This window comes from Drosophila hydei, unplaced genomic scaffold, assembly GCF_003285905.1.
Source record: "Drosophila hydei strain 15085-1641.00,03,60 unplaced genomic scaffold, DhydRS2 tig00000149-arrow-pilon, whole genome shotgun sequence".
NCBI classification, from domain to species: Eukaryota; Metazoa; Arthropoda; class Insecta; order Diptera; family Drosophilidae; genus Drosophila; species Drosophila hydei.
The window spans coordinates 5,864,893-5,885,699 of NW_022045678.1; the positions used below are offsets into that span (position 1 = coordinate 5,864,893).

Consider the following 20,807-nt stretch of genomic DNA (forward strand, 5'->3'; position numbering starts at 1 on the left):
CTCCCACACACTCACACACACGCCCACATGCTGCTCGTTACTTAGCACACATTTAATTTTGTTACCAATACTCAAGCACTCTTCCACACACACACATAAGTAGCTGGTCTGGCTTTTGGTTGAGGCTCGGATAGAAGGGGGTTCGCTGTCCTTTGCTCAAGTTTTTGGCGCGCCATAAAACTATGCGGCAAATTTATATGTTGCCATGCTTCAGCGCCTGCTGCTCATGAATAAAATGGGCGTGGCATATAAAAGCAGACAGCTACAGAGGGTGATAGCTGTTTCCCAATGTTAATGCCACTTCAACCATTTACGAGTGTTTTTTGTATTCTGCCTATACGGAGACTTCAAAATCTGTACGTGCGAAATTTTATTCAAATGCATTTTGACAGCTTATTTTGACTCAATGAGTTTTATTGATTGTTTGTTTATGCATTCCATATACAATTAAAACAAATGATTGTTTGTCAAAAGTAAGCTATTTGATATATATCTTTACAAAAGTGTATATATTTATGCGATGATTTAACTATTGTTCTCTACGCGGAAAACATATAAAATATTTTGGAGGACAAGCAAGGAGAATTTTATACAATAAAATAAATATTAAAGCATATAAAATTAAAATAAAATATTAAAATAACTCATTTAATTATGTTTGCTTAAAAACAGATCCCACAACAAACTGTATCCTTTACAGTTTGTTTTATTTTTATTGATTTTCTCTTCAGACGTTAACTTTAATGACAAATTATTTTATTGTTGGCCTCCTCAATAGATTGCCACTAAATATATATCCAACATTAGTAGGGACATGAGGTTTGGGAACAATATATATATTTATTAGTTTCAAAGTCTGAAAAATGATTAATATTTTGAAGAGAATTGATCCATTTGAAATGACTTGTTTTAATCAATGAAATGAAATCTGAGCAGATTGTGGACATAACCTGATAACTACACTTATTCTGTCATAAAATTGCTAAAATTTGTGTTGAGTGCTCTTTCATTTCTCAAGGAGCCCATTTTAACTTAAATCTTGGATAATGAACAATTAAAATATTCTCTTATGAAACTAGATGGACTGTAAAAATAAAGCGTTTTTCAACACGTTCTTCACGATTAGGGCTTAAAAGCATTTTAAGAATTCAAAATTGTGGTTTGTACGCAGCGAAAAATAATCGCTGGCATTGGTGGAAATTGAATTTGCGAGTGTTCAGCCACAAACGCAAAAACCACGAGTAAAATCTATGCACGCACACGCAACACAAGCACACATCCACATATATTTACAATATATATATGTATATATGTATGTATATATATTGCTGTCTCTTTCGAGCAAAAGCAACGTGTGTAAGCCACAACACATTTGAAATGCGTAAAGCGTTTTGCGCCAGAGGCGCAGTAAGGCGAGGGACAGGGGACAGACAGATGCCTAGCGCCGCCTCGACTAGCCTAGCCTAGCCTAGTTGCCGGAGCCCTGTTTGGGCTTTAAGCCTTATAAATTAGCGGTTAGATTGAGCGTCATAAATCGTGCGATTAATTTTAAAGTGCGCGTGCGTCTGTATGTTTATCTAGGACACCATTTTTGCGCTCACTTTAAAATCTCGCTGAAATTCAACAAGGTTTTAGACGGCACTGTGACAAGGGACCTCCAGAATATAATGTGGGTTCTGCAGGTGGTTAAGGCGAAACAAATTGAGAGCACCTATTTCACAATTGATATAAAGGATTGTTGGGTGACAGATAGATATCTGTAAAATTATTCAAATCTGTAAAATTATTGTAAAATAAAAGAATGCAACAACAGTCAAAAAACATCTCAAATCAAATTCGAATTATGTGGGACTAAAATTGTTATTTGGCCTTTTCTTTACAGCCCTTTATATCAAACTTACTTTACTTAAAACGAACCCTTTGATATGATCAGGACCATTCATTTCTTAATGTGTCTTTTTTATACTCTGAGCCCAAGACCTATATACCTGAATTTCCAGTATTTTTGGGCTCATGTGCGGCACGTTTTGTTTGTTATGCAGGTATTTTAATATAACTTTTAGGGTCTCTCGTACTCGATCACTCACGACTAGAATATTCTACATTTACATTTGAATTCGTTTCACGATTCGCTTAGTAATTTTTAATCTAGTTTCTAAGGACCTAGCTCAAACTTCACTAAGTCAGTGAATACTGATCCTAATGATCTAATGATGAGCCTCAGTGTCTATGTTGCCTATGTTTGCACTTAAGTTTGACTCGTTTTGGAAAATAATTTTTCTTTCCAAATTTAAACATGGGCATACCAAAACTTGCAGGTAATTTATTACAATTTAACGATATAAATCCGTAAATGTAAGTCCATGAGTGTCTATATTGCAGAGTTTTAATCAAACTAATAAGTGTAAATATTTGTTTTATTTAGGGAATTTATTTCTGTCTACCTAGTTTATTTTATACCTGCATCAGGCCGTGCCGCATTCTTGTGGGCTGCGCCAATAATTTGCCTAAACGATACCACCAAAAAAATGTATGTATCTAATTAAAATGAAAAAGCATAAAAAATGAGCTCATGAATGCGCTACGCTGCGTCGCAGCTGTGTGCTTAGCGCTTCGCCTAACTTCATGCCGCATAAATTTCGTGTAGTGGCCTAGTCGTCCTACTCGTCCTGTTAGTCCCACTCGTTCTGATAGTCCTGGCCGGGTGCGTGCGTGTTGAGAGTTGGGGCGCTGAGCGTTTTGTGCTCCTCGGGCCAGGCAAGCTGTTTGTTTATGCCGCCAAGCTGCATTTTTATGTCCTGCCAACCAGCCAGTGTGCCGACAACAGTAGGCCACTCCATCAGTTGCTCAACTACACTGCGCGACAACATGAGAAACAAGCAAAATAGTCAACTAAATAGACAATATCGAAAATAAACCAAATATGATGTAATGTACACATTGTATATATTTTCTTTCAAATCTTAATCAATTAACTTGAAAAGAATTTTTAACGCATAAATGCTAATGATATGTCAAATTATATTTCTCATTTTAAGTAATCCGAAATATTCCTGACTAGTTCAAATTTTTGTTGTTAGCTAAATTAAATTGCAACATGAAACTAATTTATCGAAAACCTATTTTGAACTTTTTAATTAATTTTTAGCCGTATGTAAATAAAAAAGATTAGTTAGTCAACACTAAATACAATTACAATAAATCGTGTTTTGCCGAATTAAATTTTCAAGTATCTCTGTAAGTAATTTATGGTTAAAGTATTCCTACAGGTCTAAGTGGAATTTGGTTGTAAATAGACATTAAAAAATATATGTAGTTAAACGACTTCACAATTTCCTAGTACATCAACAACTGATTGATTGATTGACACGTTCAACAGGTATGTTTCCGGTTTATCGAATGCATTTACTGGCACTTTGCTGATATGTGGATATGTAAATGTTGTGATTGTATTAATCAGTCAATCTTTATTGCATTTTGGAGGCCCCATTGAATTTATCAATTTTGATTCCCTGCTGGATGCACAGTGTGCTGGGGCAAGGGACAGAGGGACAAGCGTTGGTGTTGCTTTTTAATAAAATTAGCTCCGGCATTGGGTGCTTGTTTATGCAGGCAACAGTCGAGCGAACGCGAAGAGCGCAGCTCTCATGTTGCACAGGCTTTTGGTTGTGTGTGTGTGTGAGTGTATGTGTGTGTGCGCATGTGTGCGTATGTACTTGGCTGCTTATTATGCATGAATTTGAAATGAAGTCGGGAACGTGACACAAACTCATGACCGCCCCCAAGCGCCCACTTCAACAGCCACTGCCGCCCCGCCCACTTATAACTAAGAGTTGTTGTAGAAAATACGAGAGAGCTGCCTTTTTTGCTGCCTGTCTAACACACACGCACTCACACACAAAATTTACACATTCGCATTACGATATGCATTTAATATGAGCAGGTCGCAGGACTCGACTTGAATTCTCGAAAAAATTCGAAAACCCTATAAAACTCTTTGCCCCAAATGAGAATTGAGAAATGGCAATGGGCATGCGGGACTAAAAGTCGTTCGCGTCGTCGTCATCATATTATGCATATGTGTAGTTAAGCTCGTAATGAAATTTGCTGCGAGTGGGCGCTGATTGTTTATAGCTCTTAAGTGGCTAGCCCACTTAGAATATAAATAGAAGGTCACGGATCAGAGCAGGGAGCTGATGAAACTGACCTACGAACTAAAGTTTAGGCATGGCTGAGGCTTATTATGCAAACGACTGCACAAGTAGGAATAGAAAATTGAATTACTTTCATTTATTGTTTTGCTTATTTACAAAATTGTTCAAATTAACATATGAGACAGACATCTCAATACCAGAGGGATTTCCACCAGTTCTCCAGTTCAGAATCGGAATGTTTTCGGATATATTTCAACTGAGAGTAACAAATATACTTTTCTACTAACCATAACTACTTTAAGGCATATGTTATGCCGACTGCCATGTAGACCAACCTTAAGTGACTTGATTAGCATAGCACAAATCATGTAATTCAAATCATTGATTTTTTTAATCACACACGTTTTAAAACATTAAAGGAAGAAAACATTTGGATACAAATCTTTAAAGCAAAAACTAAATCAAATTCGTTGTTAAACTTTTTCGATTCGATATTACAAACACATTTAATTGAAATGAATAAAAACAGAAATATTTATTTAATTAAAAAAATCGATAAAAATAAAATTTGTAAATTTGTTTAGCTATTTATTATTATTAAGATTTTATAAATTTAACTTAACTTTTTCTGTAGTTTTATCCTACAATCATCGCCCAGCTCGCAACTAGTTTATAAATTAAACAAATATTCAGCTTTTAATTAGGTGCAATCAAATCTCCATATTAAGATTCAAAAATTGAAGTTTTTATTATGCTCTCAGCATAATTTTCACACCAAGTTTTCTATTGAAATACGCAGCAAACTTTTTCGACATTGAGAAAACTCGCTCCGGGGTTGAATAAAACTATTTAAGCGAAAAGCAGAAGCAGATTTTCATTTGCAAATTACAAATGCTAAAATCAGCTGAATGTTACTTATAAGTTATGAAGTTTTAAGCTACCTATTAGCAGAGCTCCTCTCGGAGCCCCGACAAACGTTTGGGTGTTCCTCTCGCTTGCACCTCAGCAATGCAATTTATTAAACTTACTACTTAAGCATGCGAGAAAACACATACAGATAACAAAAGAGCGCGAAAGTGAGAATGTGAGAGGTAGAGCTCTGATTGACTGGAGTATCCTTGAAGATATCCTGTGAAGTGTAATTTGCTTTGTAGATTAACTCAATGAAAGCTTTTTCTACTTAAGCCAGCTTAGCACTACACGAAATTATATTTCAATTCATTCATAATTTACGAGTCCTAAAATATGACAATACGAGTATTATTATATAGTGTTTTGGGCTTAATGAAGACAGGCTAGACAATCCATATATCACTTGTGTGCGTTATGGAAGGATATCGAAAACTTATATATCTTGTTTAAATAAATTTGAAAGTCTCTATTCCGTTTTCAGATTTTATAGATAGAATCCGTAATATAAAGTACGATATGAAATCCAAATGCTTTCTTTCTTTTTGCTAAAAGACTATATTTCATAATGAGAATTGAATTGGACTGAGCTATACAAAGAAAATTCTCCTTTTTAATTTTAACTAAGTACAGGGTATCCAATAATCTAACACACTCTCAAGGCGGGAAGCACTTAGACTCAAGCTGCGCAACGAAGTTGCTGAAGGATCCTGCAGAAGGTATAGGGGAACTAGGGTTAGACAGGGCTATAGGGCTACAGGGCTACAGGGCTAGAGGAGACGTGGGGCTTCACCTGAACACCCGACGCTCTCAAGTGGCGAAAGCACACTTCAAGGAGATATTTTCAACACGCTTTGGCTTCGACAGCAACAGCAACAACAACAGCAACAAGGACAATGGGCGCTAGGCATTTGCAACTTAATTGCAATGTGTGAGGTGTGCGTATGTGTGTGTTGGTAGGTGTTGTGTATAGAGGGGCGTGGCATGTGCTTTGCATTATGCATGAGACGACGACGCACGGGCGGCCCGTCATAATCATTTTGTGAACTGCCTTCTATGCGCTAATTGCAATTAAACAATAATATGAATGTAAGAGACAGGACACAGAGCGAAAAGAGAGAGGAGAAAAAGAGAGTGACTGAGTCTAGTAGAAATTTGTGAAAAATTCGTTTAGAAAAGTGAAAATGGCACGTAATTGCTTCGCGCATGTCGCGCTTTACGCAGCAAAAGGCATTTAATTAAATGTTAACAGCGACACAAAACAACAAAAGCAACAACAAAGACTAACAGTCAATTAACAAAGCCTAATTGTTGTTGCTGTCGCTGCTTTTTGAGTCGCGTTTGTTGTCTTTGCCATTGTCTGCATGTATTTGCATATCATTAAGCCAAGCAATAACAACAATTCGCTCTCTTTCTCACCCGCTGGAGTGCATTACCAACACTTGTAATACATGAGCCAAGAATTGCTCAAAGCAACCTGGCCTGCAAGGGGTTTTATGTAGGGTTTAGGCCATGCATACAATTGTCCACAGAAGTCGAAAACAAATGCTGATAACTCCTTTTGGAATAAACTTGGGTCAGCAACTTTAAGCAAAAACTATAAAAGGAGTGAGAATTTAAGTGGAGCTGATTGCTATGCAAGATATGAAAATGTTTTTCATAAGCAAATTAAGAAAATTAACAAGTAAGAAAGCTCTAGTCGGGGTGCCCGACTAGGAGATACCCTGATCCCAGTCCTCTGAGTTTTTTAATATTTTCCGTAGTTTGTATCGAGTATTCAAAAAAAAAAAGATAACAAATAAAAAACGACATTGCGAGACCAGGTTTCGAACCCGGATTATTTGTGTAATGTGCACAAACTATACCAACACCGCCAATTCATAATTAAAAAAAAAAAATAAATAAACAATAAAAAATCTTTCATCTCCACCGGTATCGAACCCCGGACATAGCTGCATACGAGCGCTGCCTTTACCAACGCAGCCACTGAATATAAGTAGCAGCTAATAATTCAGCACAATTCAAGCGCAATTTCAATTCTTGGAATAGAAAAGAATACACGCATTTGAATGTATGTGTGCACACGCATAGGAAAAACAAGTAAGAAAGCTCTACTCGGGGTGCCCGACTAGGAGATACCCTGATCCTAGTCCTTTGAGTTTTGTAATATTTTCCGTAGTTTGTATCGAGAATTAAAAAAAAAAGAAAACAAATAAAAATCGACATTGCGAGACCAGGATTCGAACCCGGATTATTTGCGCAACGTGCACAAACTCTACCAACACCGCCACTTCATAACTAAAAAAAAAAAATAAAACAATAAAAAACATTTCATCTCCTCTGGTCTCGAACCCGGACCAAGCTGCATACGAGCGGCGCCTATACCAACGCAGCCACTGCCCTTCTTTCGCGAGTTGTTGCAAATTTGAACATAAGTAGCAGCTAATAATTCAGCACAATTCAATCGCAATTTCAATTCTTGGAATAGAAAAGAATGCACGCATTTGAATGTATGTGTGCACACGCATAGGAAAAATGCGTGCGCGTGGCGCTGCTGACATGTGCTTTTGCAAATTGGCCAAACGTTTTGTTTAATAACTTCTGTTTTACTTAATGGATTTTAATGAAACTTTCAGCATATGATCTACATATCCTATTGGCTTGGTTGAGATGCAAACGCCTTCACATAATGGCCCTAGCTCCAACTAAACTTAAATTCTAAGAATTTGGGGGAATTTGGAGCCGGTATCCAAAATCCAACAAAAATCAAAATTGCATAAAATATACATAAGACTAAATACAAAATTTGGAGGCTCTAGCTCTTAAGACTTTCGAGATATAATTTATTTACTGCATTTCAATAATGTTTTTATTCGATAACAATTAAATGCGAATAGTTATCGAATATTTGAAACAAACTTGACCTGCGCGTGCTATACACGGACCTACAAAAAAAATTTCAAGTCTCTAGCTCTTATAGATGCTGAGATCCACGCGTTCACACATACGGACAGACGGACAGACGGACAGACGGACAGACGGACGGACAGACAGACGGACAGGGCTCAATCGACTCGGCTTGTCGTCCTGATCAAGAATATATATACTTTATGGGGTCTGCCACGCCTCCTTCTGCCTGTTACATACATTTGCACAAAACCATTATACCCTGATTTCCCATTTTTAATGGGATCAGGGTATAATGAGTGCGCGTGGCGCTGCTGACATGTGCTTTTGCAAATTGGCCAAACGTTTTGTTTAATAACTTCTGTTTTACTTAATGAATTTTAATGAAATTTTCTGCATATGATCTACATATCATACTGGCTTGGTTGCGATGTAAACGATTTCACATAATGGCCCTAGTGCCAACTAAACTTAAATTTTAAGAATTTGGGGAAATTTGGAGCCAGTATCTAAAATCCAACAAAAATCAAAATTGTATAAAATATACATAAAACTAATTACAAAGGCTCTAGCTCTTAAGACGTAATTTATTAACTGCATTTCAATCATATTTTTATTCGATAACAATAAATGCGAATAGTTATCGAATATTTGAAACAAACTCTCTAGCTCTTATAGATGCTGAGATCCACGCGTTCACATATACGGACAGACGGACAGGCGGACAGACAGACAGACGGACAGGGCTCAATCGACTCGGCTTGTCGTCCTGATCAAGAATATATATACTTTATGGGGTCTGCCACGCCTATTTCTGCCTGTTACATACATTTGCACAAAACCATTATACCCTGATTTCCCATTTTCAATGGGATCAGGGTATAAAAACGCTTTTTAAAATAAACCTTTAGACTTTAAATATGTTAACCTGATTCCTTGATGTCGATAATAATATTTATTTCGTTTGTCAAGCCTTAAAGACTGTGCAAAGAAAAAAATATTTTATTTCCTTGTAAAGTTCCTTCATTTTCATGCAAACTGATTAAGCCATATTTTAAATAGATGTTTGAGATACAACACTTCATGTTTAAGATGAGATGAATGAACTGATTGTTCAACATAGTAGATTCGCAGACTTTGTGTCATATATATTAATGGAAATCAGAATTTACCATCCTAAGTTTTTCTTTCAGTGTCTAATTGCACTAAGGCGCGAAGATACTCTAAGAACCACAAGTACAACATTTAAGATTCATGAAGTGCTTCAGCGTCTTTACAGACCATATCTTCACATATTAATTTATACTCTAAAGTAGCTGGCTCTCATAAAGCATCATTAAGTAGCGCACTTTCTGGTTGGGCTCCCATTGGCTCTTGTCTGTTTTTGTGGCCCAGTGGAAAGTGTGTTTTACAACAGCCCGTAAAAACGGCCACGACAAATATTTGAGTTGAGCGCAAAAACTAGGAAAAATTTACGAGCCACGGTAAGGTGAGAAGAAAATGTAAAGACTAACTCTGCTGTTCACGTTTATCTAGTCCCAAACACCGGTCGGGGGCAAAATTGACAACTCAATTGCGAAAACTATTTACACGCAATTAGGCGAAATGACAGGGCGCCACAGCTAACGGCAAAATTGTCAAGTGAAATGCGAGCAAAGGCACATAAAAAGAGGTATAACAAAGGGACCGACAGGCACAGGCGGAGACTGACTGCCTGCCACCTGGCAACTGCTCCGCTGCGTCTCGACTGTAAATATTGACCAGGCCTGAACAAACTGTGGCCCAGGCAGCGAGCAGCCACCGAGGAGCAGCTCAACCAAGGCGGCAGAGCTCATTCATAAATGCATTAGCTAGCTGTCAGGCAGTGCAATACTAATAAACGTAAATTATGCAGTCCATGAATTTAACATGGCTGAGCAAACCACTTGGACACCGACCACCAACCACATACGTACGTACGAATACTTGTCAAGGTGACTGTAAACGGATTCTGTGTTTATTACATGAGCCGCATTTCAATATGCCAAGGACATGTCAGGCTTTAAACTTGCATAGCGTGTGCGACACTAATAATATATAATGGTAAATATTAACCAGCTTTGCTTGGGCAATGTATTTTTTATTTTATTTTTTAACATGTGCAGTCCATTGAAACAATTTTGGGCTTAAATCAGAGTTCGCTTTCTCATGGATAATCTAAAAACATTCTGAAATATCCATTCAATTCTACTTAGATGATTATATAAATATGTATATAGAGCCTCGAAGAAAAGTCTCCAAGAAAATTAAAAATTAATTTTCATCCATATGAACAAAAAGCCATGTAATGTTTCCCTTAGCAAGCAAAATTAGCGAAGTCTTCTTCATTTAGCAAACTATCTACTTCCAATCATTTTCTTATGTATTTGTTTAATAATTTTAAAATGTACATGAAATGTATAAAAAATATTTCAAATAACTTTTCATAAGAGATATAAGGGCTTTTCAAAAATTGTTCTCTTAATATCCGGTTTCTTCCAAGTCACAATACAATGCACAATACAAATGCTATAACATTTGAGGTAGTATGTTGGTCCTCAATCAGTCAATCACAATATATATGTATATATATACATATATATCGTGGGTATTGCATCTAACACTCGAGTTATTTGCATTGCATGCCGCCTTCTGACCCAGTTACGTCTGGTTGTTTGGCCTTGAGCGACAACTTGAACAAACTTCTCCTAGTTCTGCAGTTGTCCTCGCATTGCAGTTGACATTTGTTCACACACAGACACCCGCAATGACCCGCCTGCGTGAGTGTGTGTGTTTCGGTCCTTTTGCATGATTTAAAACTATTTAACTTCTTTTGGTCTCTTCTCTTAGAGTCTCATGTATTCGTTTACTTTGTTTTGTTACGCTTTTTGACATTTTGCGCTGTGATTTCCCATTTTGCACCTGTTATTCTGAGTGGTTTTACGAGTAGGAAACCTCTCAGTTGCAACCCCAGGTACTTCTGTCTCTCTGTCCTTCTAGTTCAAAAATTTATGAGTTTTTTAACCTTGCTGCAAATGACAACAACAGCATGACAAAAAAAGACGAAAAATACAAAAATTTGCTGACAAGACCAAATACTCGACGGGTTGCCCCTGTACAAAAGTTGACGTGCATCTTTTGCTCTCTCCCTGTGTGTGTCTGTAAATTGTTAATTACAATTGTGATGCACAATGTATTTTTGTAGGCCAATTGCCTGCAACAGCAGTGGCAATGCGTAAAGATATGTTGCAAATGTGGCGTATACGTAATATTTTTTGTTGGATTACTTTGACATGCGGCGAAAATAGTGGGCTTAAAAGAATACGCAGATATATAACTAAATATATATACGTGTATGTGTGTATGAAATGCTTAAATGTAAAAGGAACATTCACAAATTTCCTTCATTTTCATTCATTTAATAAATTAATTTTATCAATTTAAAAGTTGTCTTAAATAGAAGGAGAGAGAATAAATGAAGGGAAGTTTGATTAGAATTATATGTATATATGTTATGAGAAAAAAATGGAGAGCAAGAGATAGACAAAAAGAGACAGTAAAAATTAAAATTGATTTAAATGGAAAACAAGAAAACGTTTAAATTTAATTAATGCTCATAAGTATATACATTGAGAGAGGGAGAGAAAGAAACCGACAAAGACAAATAAATACAGGGAGTCGATAAGAGGTATTGCAAAGGTGACGCGTAGCAGAAGCAAAGATAAAAATATATTATAATATATATTATAAAAGACAATTCGAATAAAATATGTTTACAAAAGATAAATTCGCATCTCAAGTTTCAAATTAATTGAAGCACTTGTTATAATTGTTTGGCAAAGTAAAGGTAAAGATAGAAAAACCACATGCTGAAAATTTGATTTATTTATTATTCATATTGCACTCAGCTAGATTTGAACAAATTATAAAGTCTATATGCGTGTTATAATTGTCTGTCTCGCAATGCAAACACAATGATGGATGAGTTCTCATTTATGCACCAATTCAGACACCAAGTTTGACACTCTGCTAACAGGGGCAACAATTTTGGTTGAAATTAAGTGGCTGCCAAAAACTGAATATGCTGAAAGATTTTTAATTACTTACTAATGAGCTGCCATAGCGCGTGCTGCTGTCAATGCGAGATCGTTCATTAGCTAAATTTTGTGAAATGTGCCATAAACATAAATCAGTGCTTCGAGTTTTTGAGGCCTTTGGCAGCTAATTGACTTCAAATGTTTTTGCCTTACGTATTGCAGAAAGCTGTCAGGGACCACACGAGAAGCGCTTACTCAATCACCTGCTCTCCACCTACAACACACTGGAGCGACCCGTTGCCAACGAATCGGAGCCCCTGGAGGTTAAATTTGGACTTACTCTACAGCAAATTATCGATGTGGTAAGTGTCAAAATTCTAAAGAGCTAGAGCAAACATGAAGACTACGTGTCGTAATTCTTATATAACCATAATCAACTTAAACAATTATAAAAAAAAGAAACACTACAATCGAAATGGGAAAAAAATTAAGTATTTTTTATCAAGTGTGGCCGTCGCGACGGTTATTGGTATAGAAAAGATAAACATATATATACAGGTCTTACGTAACGAACAAAAAATCAGTTGCTAACCACAGACATTTGTGGTCATTGTGGTAAGTGACATGTACCCGCCGCTCGGAGCTCTCGCAAATTTTTTATAGCATTTTATAACAGTAGGGCAGAAAAATGTCAATATATTAAATCAGAAACCGAACCATTCAGCGATTATGAAACAAAAAAAATAAAATTAGAAACGAACAATATATATATTATATATTATGTAATACAGATACTTTCAGTTTAATAATATAAACAATAAAATATATATACAACTTTTTTCTTTCAAAAACTTTGTTGAAAAATTTATTTTGTATTTTCATTTATCAAAGATCTATAGCAAACCATTACAAATAAAAAAATTTTTTTTCTTTCAATTTTTTCAATAATTTTATATTTTTAATAAAAGGGTCTCCTTTATAAAATACATGGTTTTCTATGATATTTGATGAAACCTTACCTTAGCATATAAATTATTTTCACACCTTCGAAAAATGCAATTTGTACCCGTCGCGGCGGTTTCTCAGTTCTCTCTACAAAAAAATAGTTACATCTCTTAATATCAGTTATATTGACGAGTTCTTGCGTTTCTTATAGGATGAAAAGAATCAGATTCTGACCACAAATGCGTGGTTAAATTTGGTAAGTGACATGTACCAGCCGTCAAATATGTCTAGCACCTGTTTGTCTGTCTAGGGTCTTACTTTCGTACACTGTTTACTGTTTGATTTGCTTTGATTTATAATTTACGATCAACAATGAGCGACTAACTTTTTAGCTAACAGTAAACACAAGCATATTTTATTTTAAATACATTTTCGTTCTATTTCGAAATCGTCTTTTATCAAATATGTGTTGTCTCGATATGTGTGTGGAAAAAACTATATACAAATATTATATTTAAAATCAACTGAACTTTATTTGCTGTAATACACCGTTCAATTATAAATATATATTGTTGTTAGTGCAAAAACTGCAGTCACTTTAATTAAAAGCAAATGATAAAATAAGCAAAGCTAAAAAAAAAACAAAAACTAAATACATAAATTTGTAACAAACAAGCACTTATCTTAAAGCTTAAACTCTGTTAGCCTTCACTTAGCTTCAGCCTGAACAATATTTGAGTCATACGTTTTTCCGGCAGGGTCTCACTGCCTATGCTTGTAGCACAGGCCTTGTTAAATTGGCATAAATTGCCAGAGAGCTCTAAACTCATAAGCACAAACAAATAAATCAAGTGAAAAGGTGTGCGAGAACGTTTATTCTACCAGCATATACCCTGTAGATAGCGACATGGCCATGTCAAACTGTAACTAAGCAGGAAATAACTTCAAAAATAGTCCCTAATAATTACTTACTTTCAGTTCGAGCTTTCACATTAGGGGAAATATTCGATTTTCCAAGCAGCTTCAACTCTAATCTTGCAATAGAAACTAACTCAATCAATCGACATACAAATATTTCGCAACAAGTATCCTACTGCTTCCTACTTGCAGGGTATTTCTTCGAACATAAAAAAAATTGATGCAGTAACAATTTTTACGCTCTGTTTGTGGCATCACCTGAAGCTGGGTGCGATTGATCAAATAAAAAATATATAACCCTTTTCAATAAAAATTAATAGCCCGTTTTTGCTGAGAGATTTATGACAGCAAGAAATAATTTTCAATTTTTGCTAAGCTGATATTTGAATATCTATATTTTTTGCCGTATTTAGAAACTGCAACCTAAATAATTGTTACAAAATATACGAAAAAACCTGACAAAGATCTAAAAAAGTGCTTTAAATGAAACCAGCAACATTGTTGCAAATGCACCAAGCAAACAAAAAAAATCTAAACTAAAAAATCAAACAACATTTATTAATATTAAACCAATTTAGCAGCGTGTCTAGGCCTTTTTTATTGACGTTGTCTTTGTGTGATTTACATATAAATATATATATGGTTTTTTATAAATGTATCTACCTATACATTATTTCTTTTTTCATTTAATAAATGTTTTATCCTACGCGATATTGTTTGCCATTTGGGTTTGTTTTTGGGTTGTTGTGCCACATGTTTTCTCACACAAATTAAATTAACACATGAAAAATTGAATTTAATTAAATGACAGTTTGAATTCAAAAATTATATCAATATATATATAAATATATATATATATATATATATATATATATATATATATATATATATATATATATATATATATATATTTATGTATATATTTATATGCAATGCAATGTGCTTAAAGTGTTGTTAGTCTATGGCAAAAGGGTTAAAAATATTTATGGATCCACAAAAAAATCAATTATAATATATATTTTGTAATATTTTTACATTAAGGCGTACTCGAATTTAAAGTGCATTTTTAATTATATATAGAGCAGGATGAATGTCTATAATGACGCATTTAATAATAATAATATTTATTAATATTAATTAATAACTTAGTATATTTCAATATGCATTAATCCGAAATAAATGTTTTGAACAGCTATTAAATTTTAATATTTTGATAACGAAAATTATTAATATATGAAAGATACAGGTCTGAACAGGCTTAAGATATTTTGAACTTAACAAAAAATTGGCCCATAAATTATCGTTCCTATTTTGGCACGTCTCTTTCAATGGCTGTAAAATTATGCAATTTAAAACGAAAAGGAAGATTCTGATTACGAAATAGTAATGCCCAGTTTCCAGCCATTAGGGCTCTCCAAAATAATTAATTGATATAATTTGTTACAGAATTGTTGATTTCTGAAATAATTAATTAATTAAACCAAGTAAATGTGATGTTTAGCATCTCAGTTAATGCCTCACTCTCGAGTTAATTGCACACAAATAATGTACAAACAGGATAATTGAAGGATTAGACATCTATACTAGCCGATTGCTTGGAAGTCAGACAAACAACTTGTGTTAAGCGCATTCGGGACAGACTAAAGCTTTACATTAAATACGCATTTAATTTCAAATTAATTACCATAAATACTATTGCAAAACCTCGTGTTAATTTAGAAAATCCCTTATTTTTGTGAATGTGTGTCTGCGTGCGTATGTGTGTGTATGTATGTATTTACTAATCAAATCAGATACTTCGAATGCATATGTGAAAGTATCAGTTACAGATTATGTTTGAACAATTTAAATTATTGCCGGGTACATGTCATAAAACGTTTCCAAACAACTGAATAAAATACAAAAAGAAAATGTTTAAAAGAATCAATATAAGAAGAAGTCATGCATGTTGCTTAAAAATAAAATCTAAACTAAACTAAACTAAGATTTAACTAAACAGCTAAACTAGGAGTACTCTCTTATATTCAAAAACATTATGTTTACACAAATCTTAATAAAACTTAAAAAACCTGTTTCTTTAACGATTTGGCTTTAATGTGCGCAGCGAGAAAATCTAATTATTGCAGTTAAAGTAATTTATTTATTTCACGCGTAAGCATTTGCAATTTAGATAACCGTACATTTGATTTATGCACTAAATTGCGATTGATGCATTGATAGAAAAACCGCAACGCGCGTTTTGTTCATTTCAAAACACCATTAATTATTTATCCCAACTGCAGCTTTATGAATTTTTAGCCCTGACATTTTCAGCTTTCACCCTGGCCGCGTTGTCAATTACGCTAATTAGCTTACAAATAATTAATAGCTTGCCCTCACCTAAACACACATGTGCTGCTGCTCGTATATAGGGCTCACCAAACTCATCTTTCCTACACTGAAAAAAAACGAGACGAGCAAATGCACAACAATTACTATAAAAACTTAAAGCTAAATGTGATTTTGACCTATTGAATTGTGAGCTTTTAGGCAATAGCTTTCTAATACATTAACATTTGACACAAATACATGAAAAAAAACTTTTTAGTAAAAAAATTAATATTAATATTAGTAATATTAGTAAAAATATTAATGAATAGTGTAAGAAGAAAATCACACTTTCCATTCATTATCCAGGCCGAAATCGATTTGAGCTCTAACCAATTCCATTACAAGTTGACCACGCGCTGCGTTCGCTGAACCCACATATGTTTAATTTTACATACCATTGAGAAAAAATCAAGAAGAAAGTAGAAAAAAGCATTACAAGTGTCCATGGTCACGCAACGTGCTCAGTGCATGCCAAGGTTTTTACTTGATCTCCTTTTTTTTCTATCTTGTTGGTTGATGTTGATGATGATGATGATGACGATGATGACGATGATGATGATGATGCTGATGCTGATGGCCCAGCATCAATGGCCCAGGCATGTCAGTTGGTCCGTCTATCCGTCCATCAGATGCAACCAGAGACCAGGAGCATATGGCAAAGTGTCGTTGGCAAAATTACACCCGTACGTTCCGAGGCGTACGTGAGGCGGTCTTGAACTCTCAAGTGTCAGGGGCCACCTCTTTGGCACGCCATTAAAATGCACATTGTGTGTGGCCGACAAGCCAACAGGCACATCGCAAGCACCATCAAAATTTAAGAAATAAAGTCATTAGCATTTTTCGGCTAAAACCAGGAGCACTAACAAGATTCTCTGTCTCTCTCTCGCTCTTGCTCTCTCTCGTTCACTCCTATCGTTTACTCGCTCACTCGTGCTCAATAAGTTGCCACACAAAAGCCCACCAAATGACTGGCCATAGAAATGTGTCAAAAGGAAATGTCTAAAGAGTATTCGAGGCATGAGCAACCCTCAAGTGCACCATGCACTCGAAAGGTGCTTAAGCTGCTAATAGCAGCTAGTTAGCTTTGCAACCAATGTCAAAAGCTCAAGGCGGAAATCTGCAAAAACAAAGAGCAGAGGAAACTATGTATTCGATAAGCCAGGGAAATGTTTTACTTTCCTTTCTATTTTCTACTTTTCTGATTTCAAAATTGTATTATAAGCCTTTATTAATATATGTTTCTAGTTCTCAAAAATTGTTGCTATTTTAAAACTTTTCTGTTGCTTTGTTTGAATACTTTCAATATCATGTATTAGTTTAAAAATTTTAAAAATATATTGTTGGTATATTAAAATTCATAAATATATTTATTAATTTATCCAGCTTATAATTTTTAAAATATTATTTTTTGTTTCCTCCATTCTAAGCTCTTTTTAAAATGGTATATTTTGTTTATTTTTTCTTGAAAAGTTGGAATTTATTCATTTTCTACTTTGAAGAGTTTTTATTTCTTAAATCCTTTTTATTATAAATATTTCGCAGATAGCAAGTTTTTGTTATATATTATTTTTAATCTTGGTTCTAAGACAATTATATATCTCTCCAATTTTTAAATTTCATTTTTAAATGTTATTGTATTTTTTATATTTATTTTAAGTTCTACCTTTCCCACATATGTTTCGGACATACATTATATATAATGGGTATTACTTTTTCATTCATTTAGCTCATTACAGCAAGCCGTCGGCCTAATTCCAATTTTATGAACGTTTGCCACACAACCTGCAACAATTTGGCGCACAGCAAAACTGTGCGTACTTATCACACACTTATTTGTTGTGACATTAACAACAGCAGTGGGTGGCTATAGGTGACAATAGGGTACAACGGGATAGCAGCTGCCAAGGCTAACAAACTTTGCCCTTGAACATTTTCAGTTCGTACACAAACCAGACATATGTAGGTAGACATGTAGTAAACCCCATTCAGAAGCAAGTTTTCTGGCAACATTTATCATAAAAAATGTCGACTATACATATATATATATATCCAGTTGGATCTGGATGCTGGGGCAATTGTTGGCTCATTAGAAACTCATTTAAAAACAATTTGGCACGTTAATGCAAAATAAATCTATAAGCTTATGCAGGCAATGACAACGTGCTCGACGAGCAGCGATATTAAACTCTACGACAACTTTCACTAAAGCTTACATTATATACAAGATGTAAGCGTATGTATCCTATATATATATGTATATATGTAAGTTGTGTAGAGTATATATATTCAGGGTAAATACATAAAGAGAGAAGTGCGAGCATTTAATGCAAATGTCATTTGTTGCAAATGATGTCTTCAACTTGACAAAATTGTGGCACACAAAAGCGTTGTAGTTGAAATGCCGACAGCTGAATACGCTAGGTCTACAATATTATATATAAATAAGTATATATATAATACATTTTAATATTATATATATCTATAAATATATGAAACGCATTATATTTAAAAATATAATTTGTGACTCGAATTACAATTATCTGCTAGTTTCCATTTTTAAATCTGCTAGTTTCCATGTTGCAATTTATATCGAAATACAAAAACTAGAATTCAGATAGAAACCTCTATTTCGAGGTATTACTCATCAATTGCAATGTGCTATACCTTCTTAAGGTATTAAAATATATAAATATATATCATAATATTAGTATGCGTCGATGTTGGCTTCTTCGACATTTTCCACACACGTTGCAAAACGTGCCACGTCTGTGTGTTTTGGTGGGGAAGTGCGCTTAGCAAACTGCCTGTCATAAACATGAAATTTGCACAAAACCACCATTTTTATAAGGTGTCAAAAGCAAATATCGCATAACACATATCACAGGCGCATGCATATATAGACGTTATGGCATTTGCTGATGTCGAAAGGAAGTGCTGCGCATATTGGCTTACCAAAAACGTTAAGTGGCACCCTTACCCCTAAAAAGTGAGTGGAACCACCCTGCATATCATTACAAACATCCTGCCAGGTTGGGAAAAGCCCAACTTCATCTTCCCTCTCTTCAGAGAGAGAGAGAGCGCCCCCTCTTTACCTCTACAGTTTGTATCTTTTAATGGCTCAAGTCGTTATTGCAGCTGCTGTCAGGCACTAACTGGGCCAAAATGTAGCTGCTGTTGTTGTTGTTTTACCATTTTTGTTTCCCTCTTTTTCATTTTTTGTTTTTCGTTTACACTGGCAAGTTATTAATGACAGAAGTCACCTCAGCGCTGAGGCTTTCATATGCAGATGTCAGGCAAATGAAAAAGGCAATGAGTGGAGCAAGGCAAAAAGGCAGGAGCTGAACTTTTGAGCTTCTTCTGCATCAAAAGTGAAGCAGTTTGAATTACACATTAAATTTTAGTAAGCACACACTGACACAGACATTTGACAGACTGTCTATCTACTTTTGACTGACAATAGGCCAGCATGAAATATCTTTAATTAAAATTTGTATAAAGATAAATGGGTTTTGATATCTACAATGGCTAGTTCAAAGTTTTTATTGCATAGACACATGCCCACATCTGATCAAATGGCAAAGCAAAATATTCCTTCACAATGAACACACAAAAGGACTCAGCTGACGGCTGACTGCTTACTCCTTGCCAAACCAGCAGCTCGAAATTGGGCAGCGAACAGTGCCCAAGGACATGGACAAGTCCTGCTTTGTGTAAGCCAACAAAGTTTTGATAGCTTTTCCATGCATTTTGTGCTATTTGATTAGGTCTTTGTGCCTGCGTCAGGCTAATTACATGACTCGTTATTCAATTTCTAAAGGAAAACAGATGAAACTCAATTGAATTCAAAGCTAAATCTAAATTTGATTATACTTAACTTTCGCTGCACATAATTTCACAAAACGCACATTAAAACCAAATCGTGAAAAAGCGTGGCTTTTAAAAATTTGATAAAAAACTCAAGTCTGACAAAAATAAACAAAAAAAAAAAACATAAAATATAAAATAAAAACAAACAAAATGTCTTTTAAAACTCATAAAACAAAAAAATATATATATATATATAAACTTTCTATTATCATGCTCTGCTCTTTTTAACTTTATGCCTTTGATTAACTTTTATTTTCTCTCCTTTGGTATATTTTTTTGTTTTGTTTTTTATTAATTTCTTTTTTGCGTTGATGTAAATAAATTTTATAAAAAAAAAAAACAAAACAAAACAAAACAAATGCGTTTGTAGGACGAGAAAAATCAGCTACTTATAACGAATCTTTGGCTTTCGTTGGTAAGTTTCAACTTAAACTCAAAACTGAATTAAACATAAAAATCATGAATATTGTATTTTATAATAAATAAATCATCTGCTTAAATACCATATCATAAATAGTACAAAAAAGCATTTTGTTAGCTATGCTGAGCAGCTTTTAAGATAAATAACTAAATAGTGTTGTAAATATTTGAGAGATCATCAAATGTAGTCAATCTCGGCTGCTAGGCATAGCTAATGAAATGTTTCTTTTGCCTGCTTCATAATTTATACACACACACGGCC

The 20,807-nt window shown here is 34.6% G+C and overlaps 1 protein-coding gene across 6 annotated transcripts in view; it reads left to right on the top strand.

The window, feature by feature from the left end:
• The window catches only part of LOC111594697 (neuronal acetylcholine receptor subunit alpha-7), a 103,826-nt gene that overhangs the window by 52,662 nt on the left and 30,357 nt on the right, over nt 1-20,807 (top strand). For 3 of the 6 annotated variants that reach the window (XM_030223262.1, XM_030223258.1, XM_030223259.1), the window contains exons 2-3: nt 12,248-12,387; nt 13,182-13,226. In XM_030223262.1, coding sequence (XP_030079122.1) covers nt 12,248-12,387; nt 13,182-13,226 — 185 coding nt within the window. Of the gene's footprint in view, nt 1-12,247; nt 12,388-13,181; nt 13,227-20,495; nt 20,541-20,807 lie in introns of all 6 variants that reach the window. The other 3 variants (XM_030223257.1, XM_030223260.1, XM_030223261.1) reach the window with 1 other exon arrangement.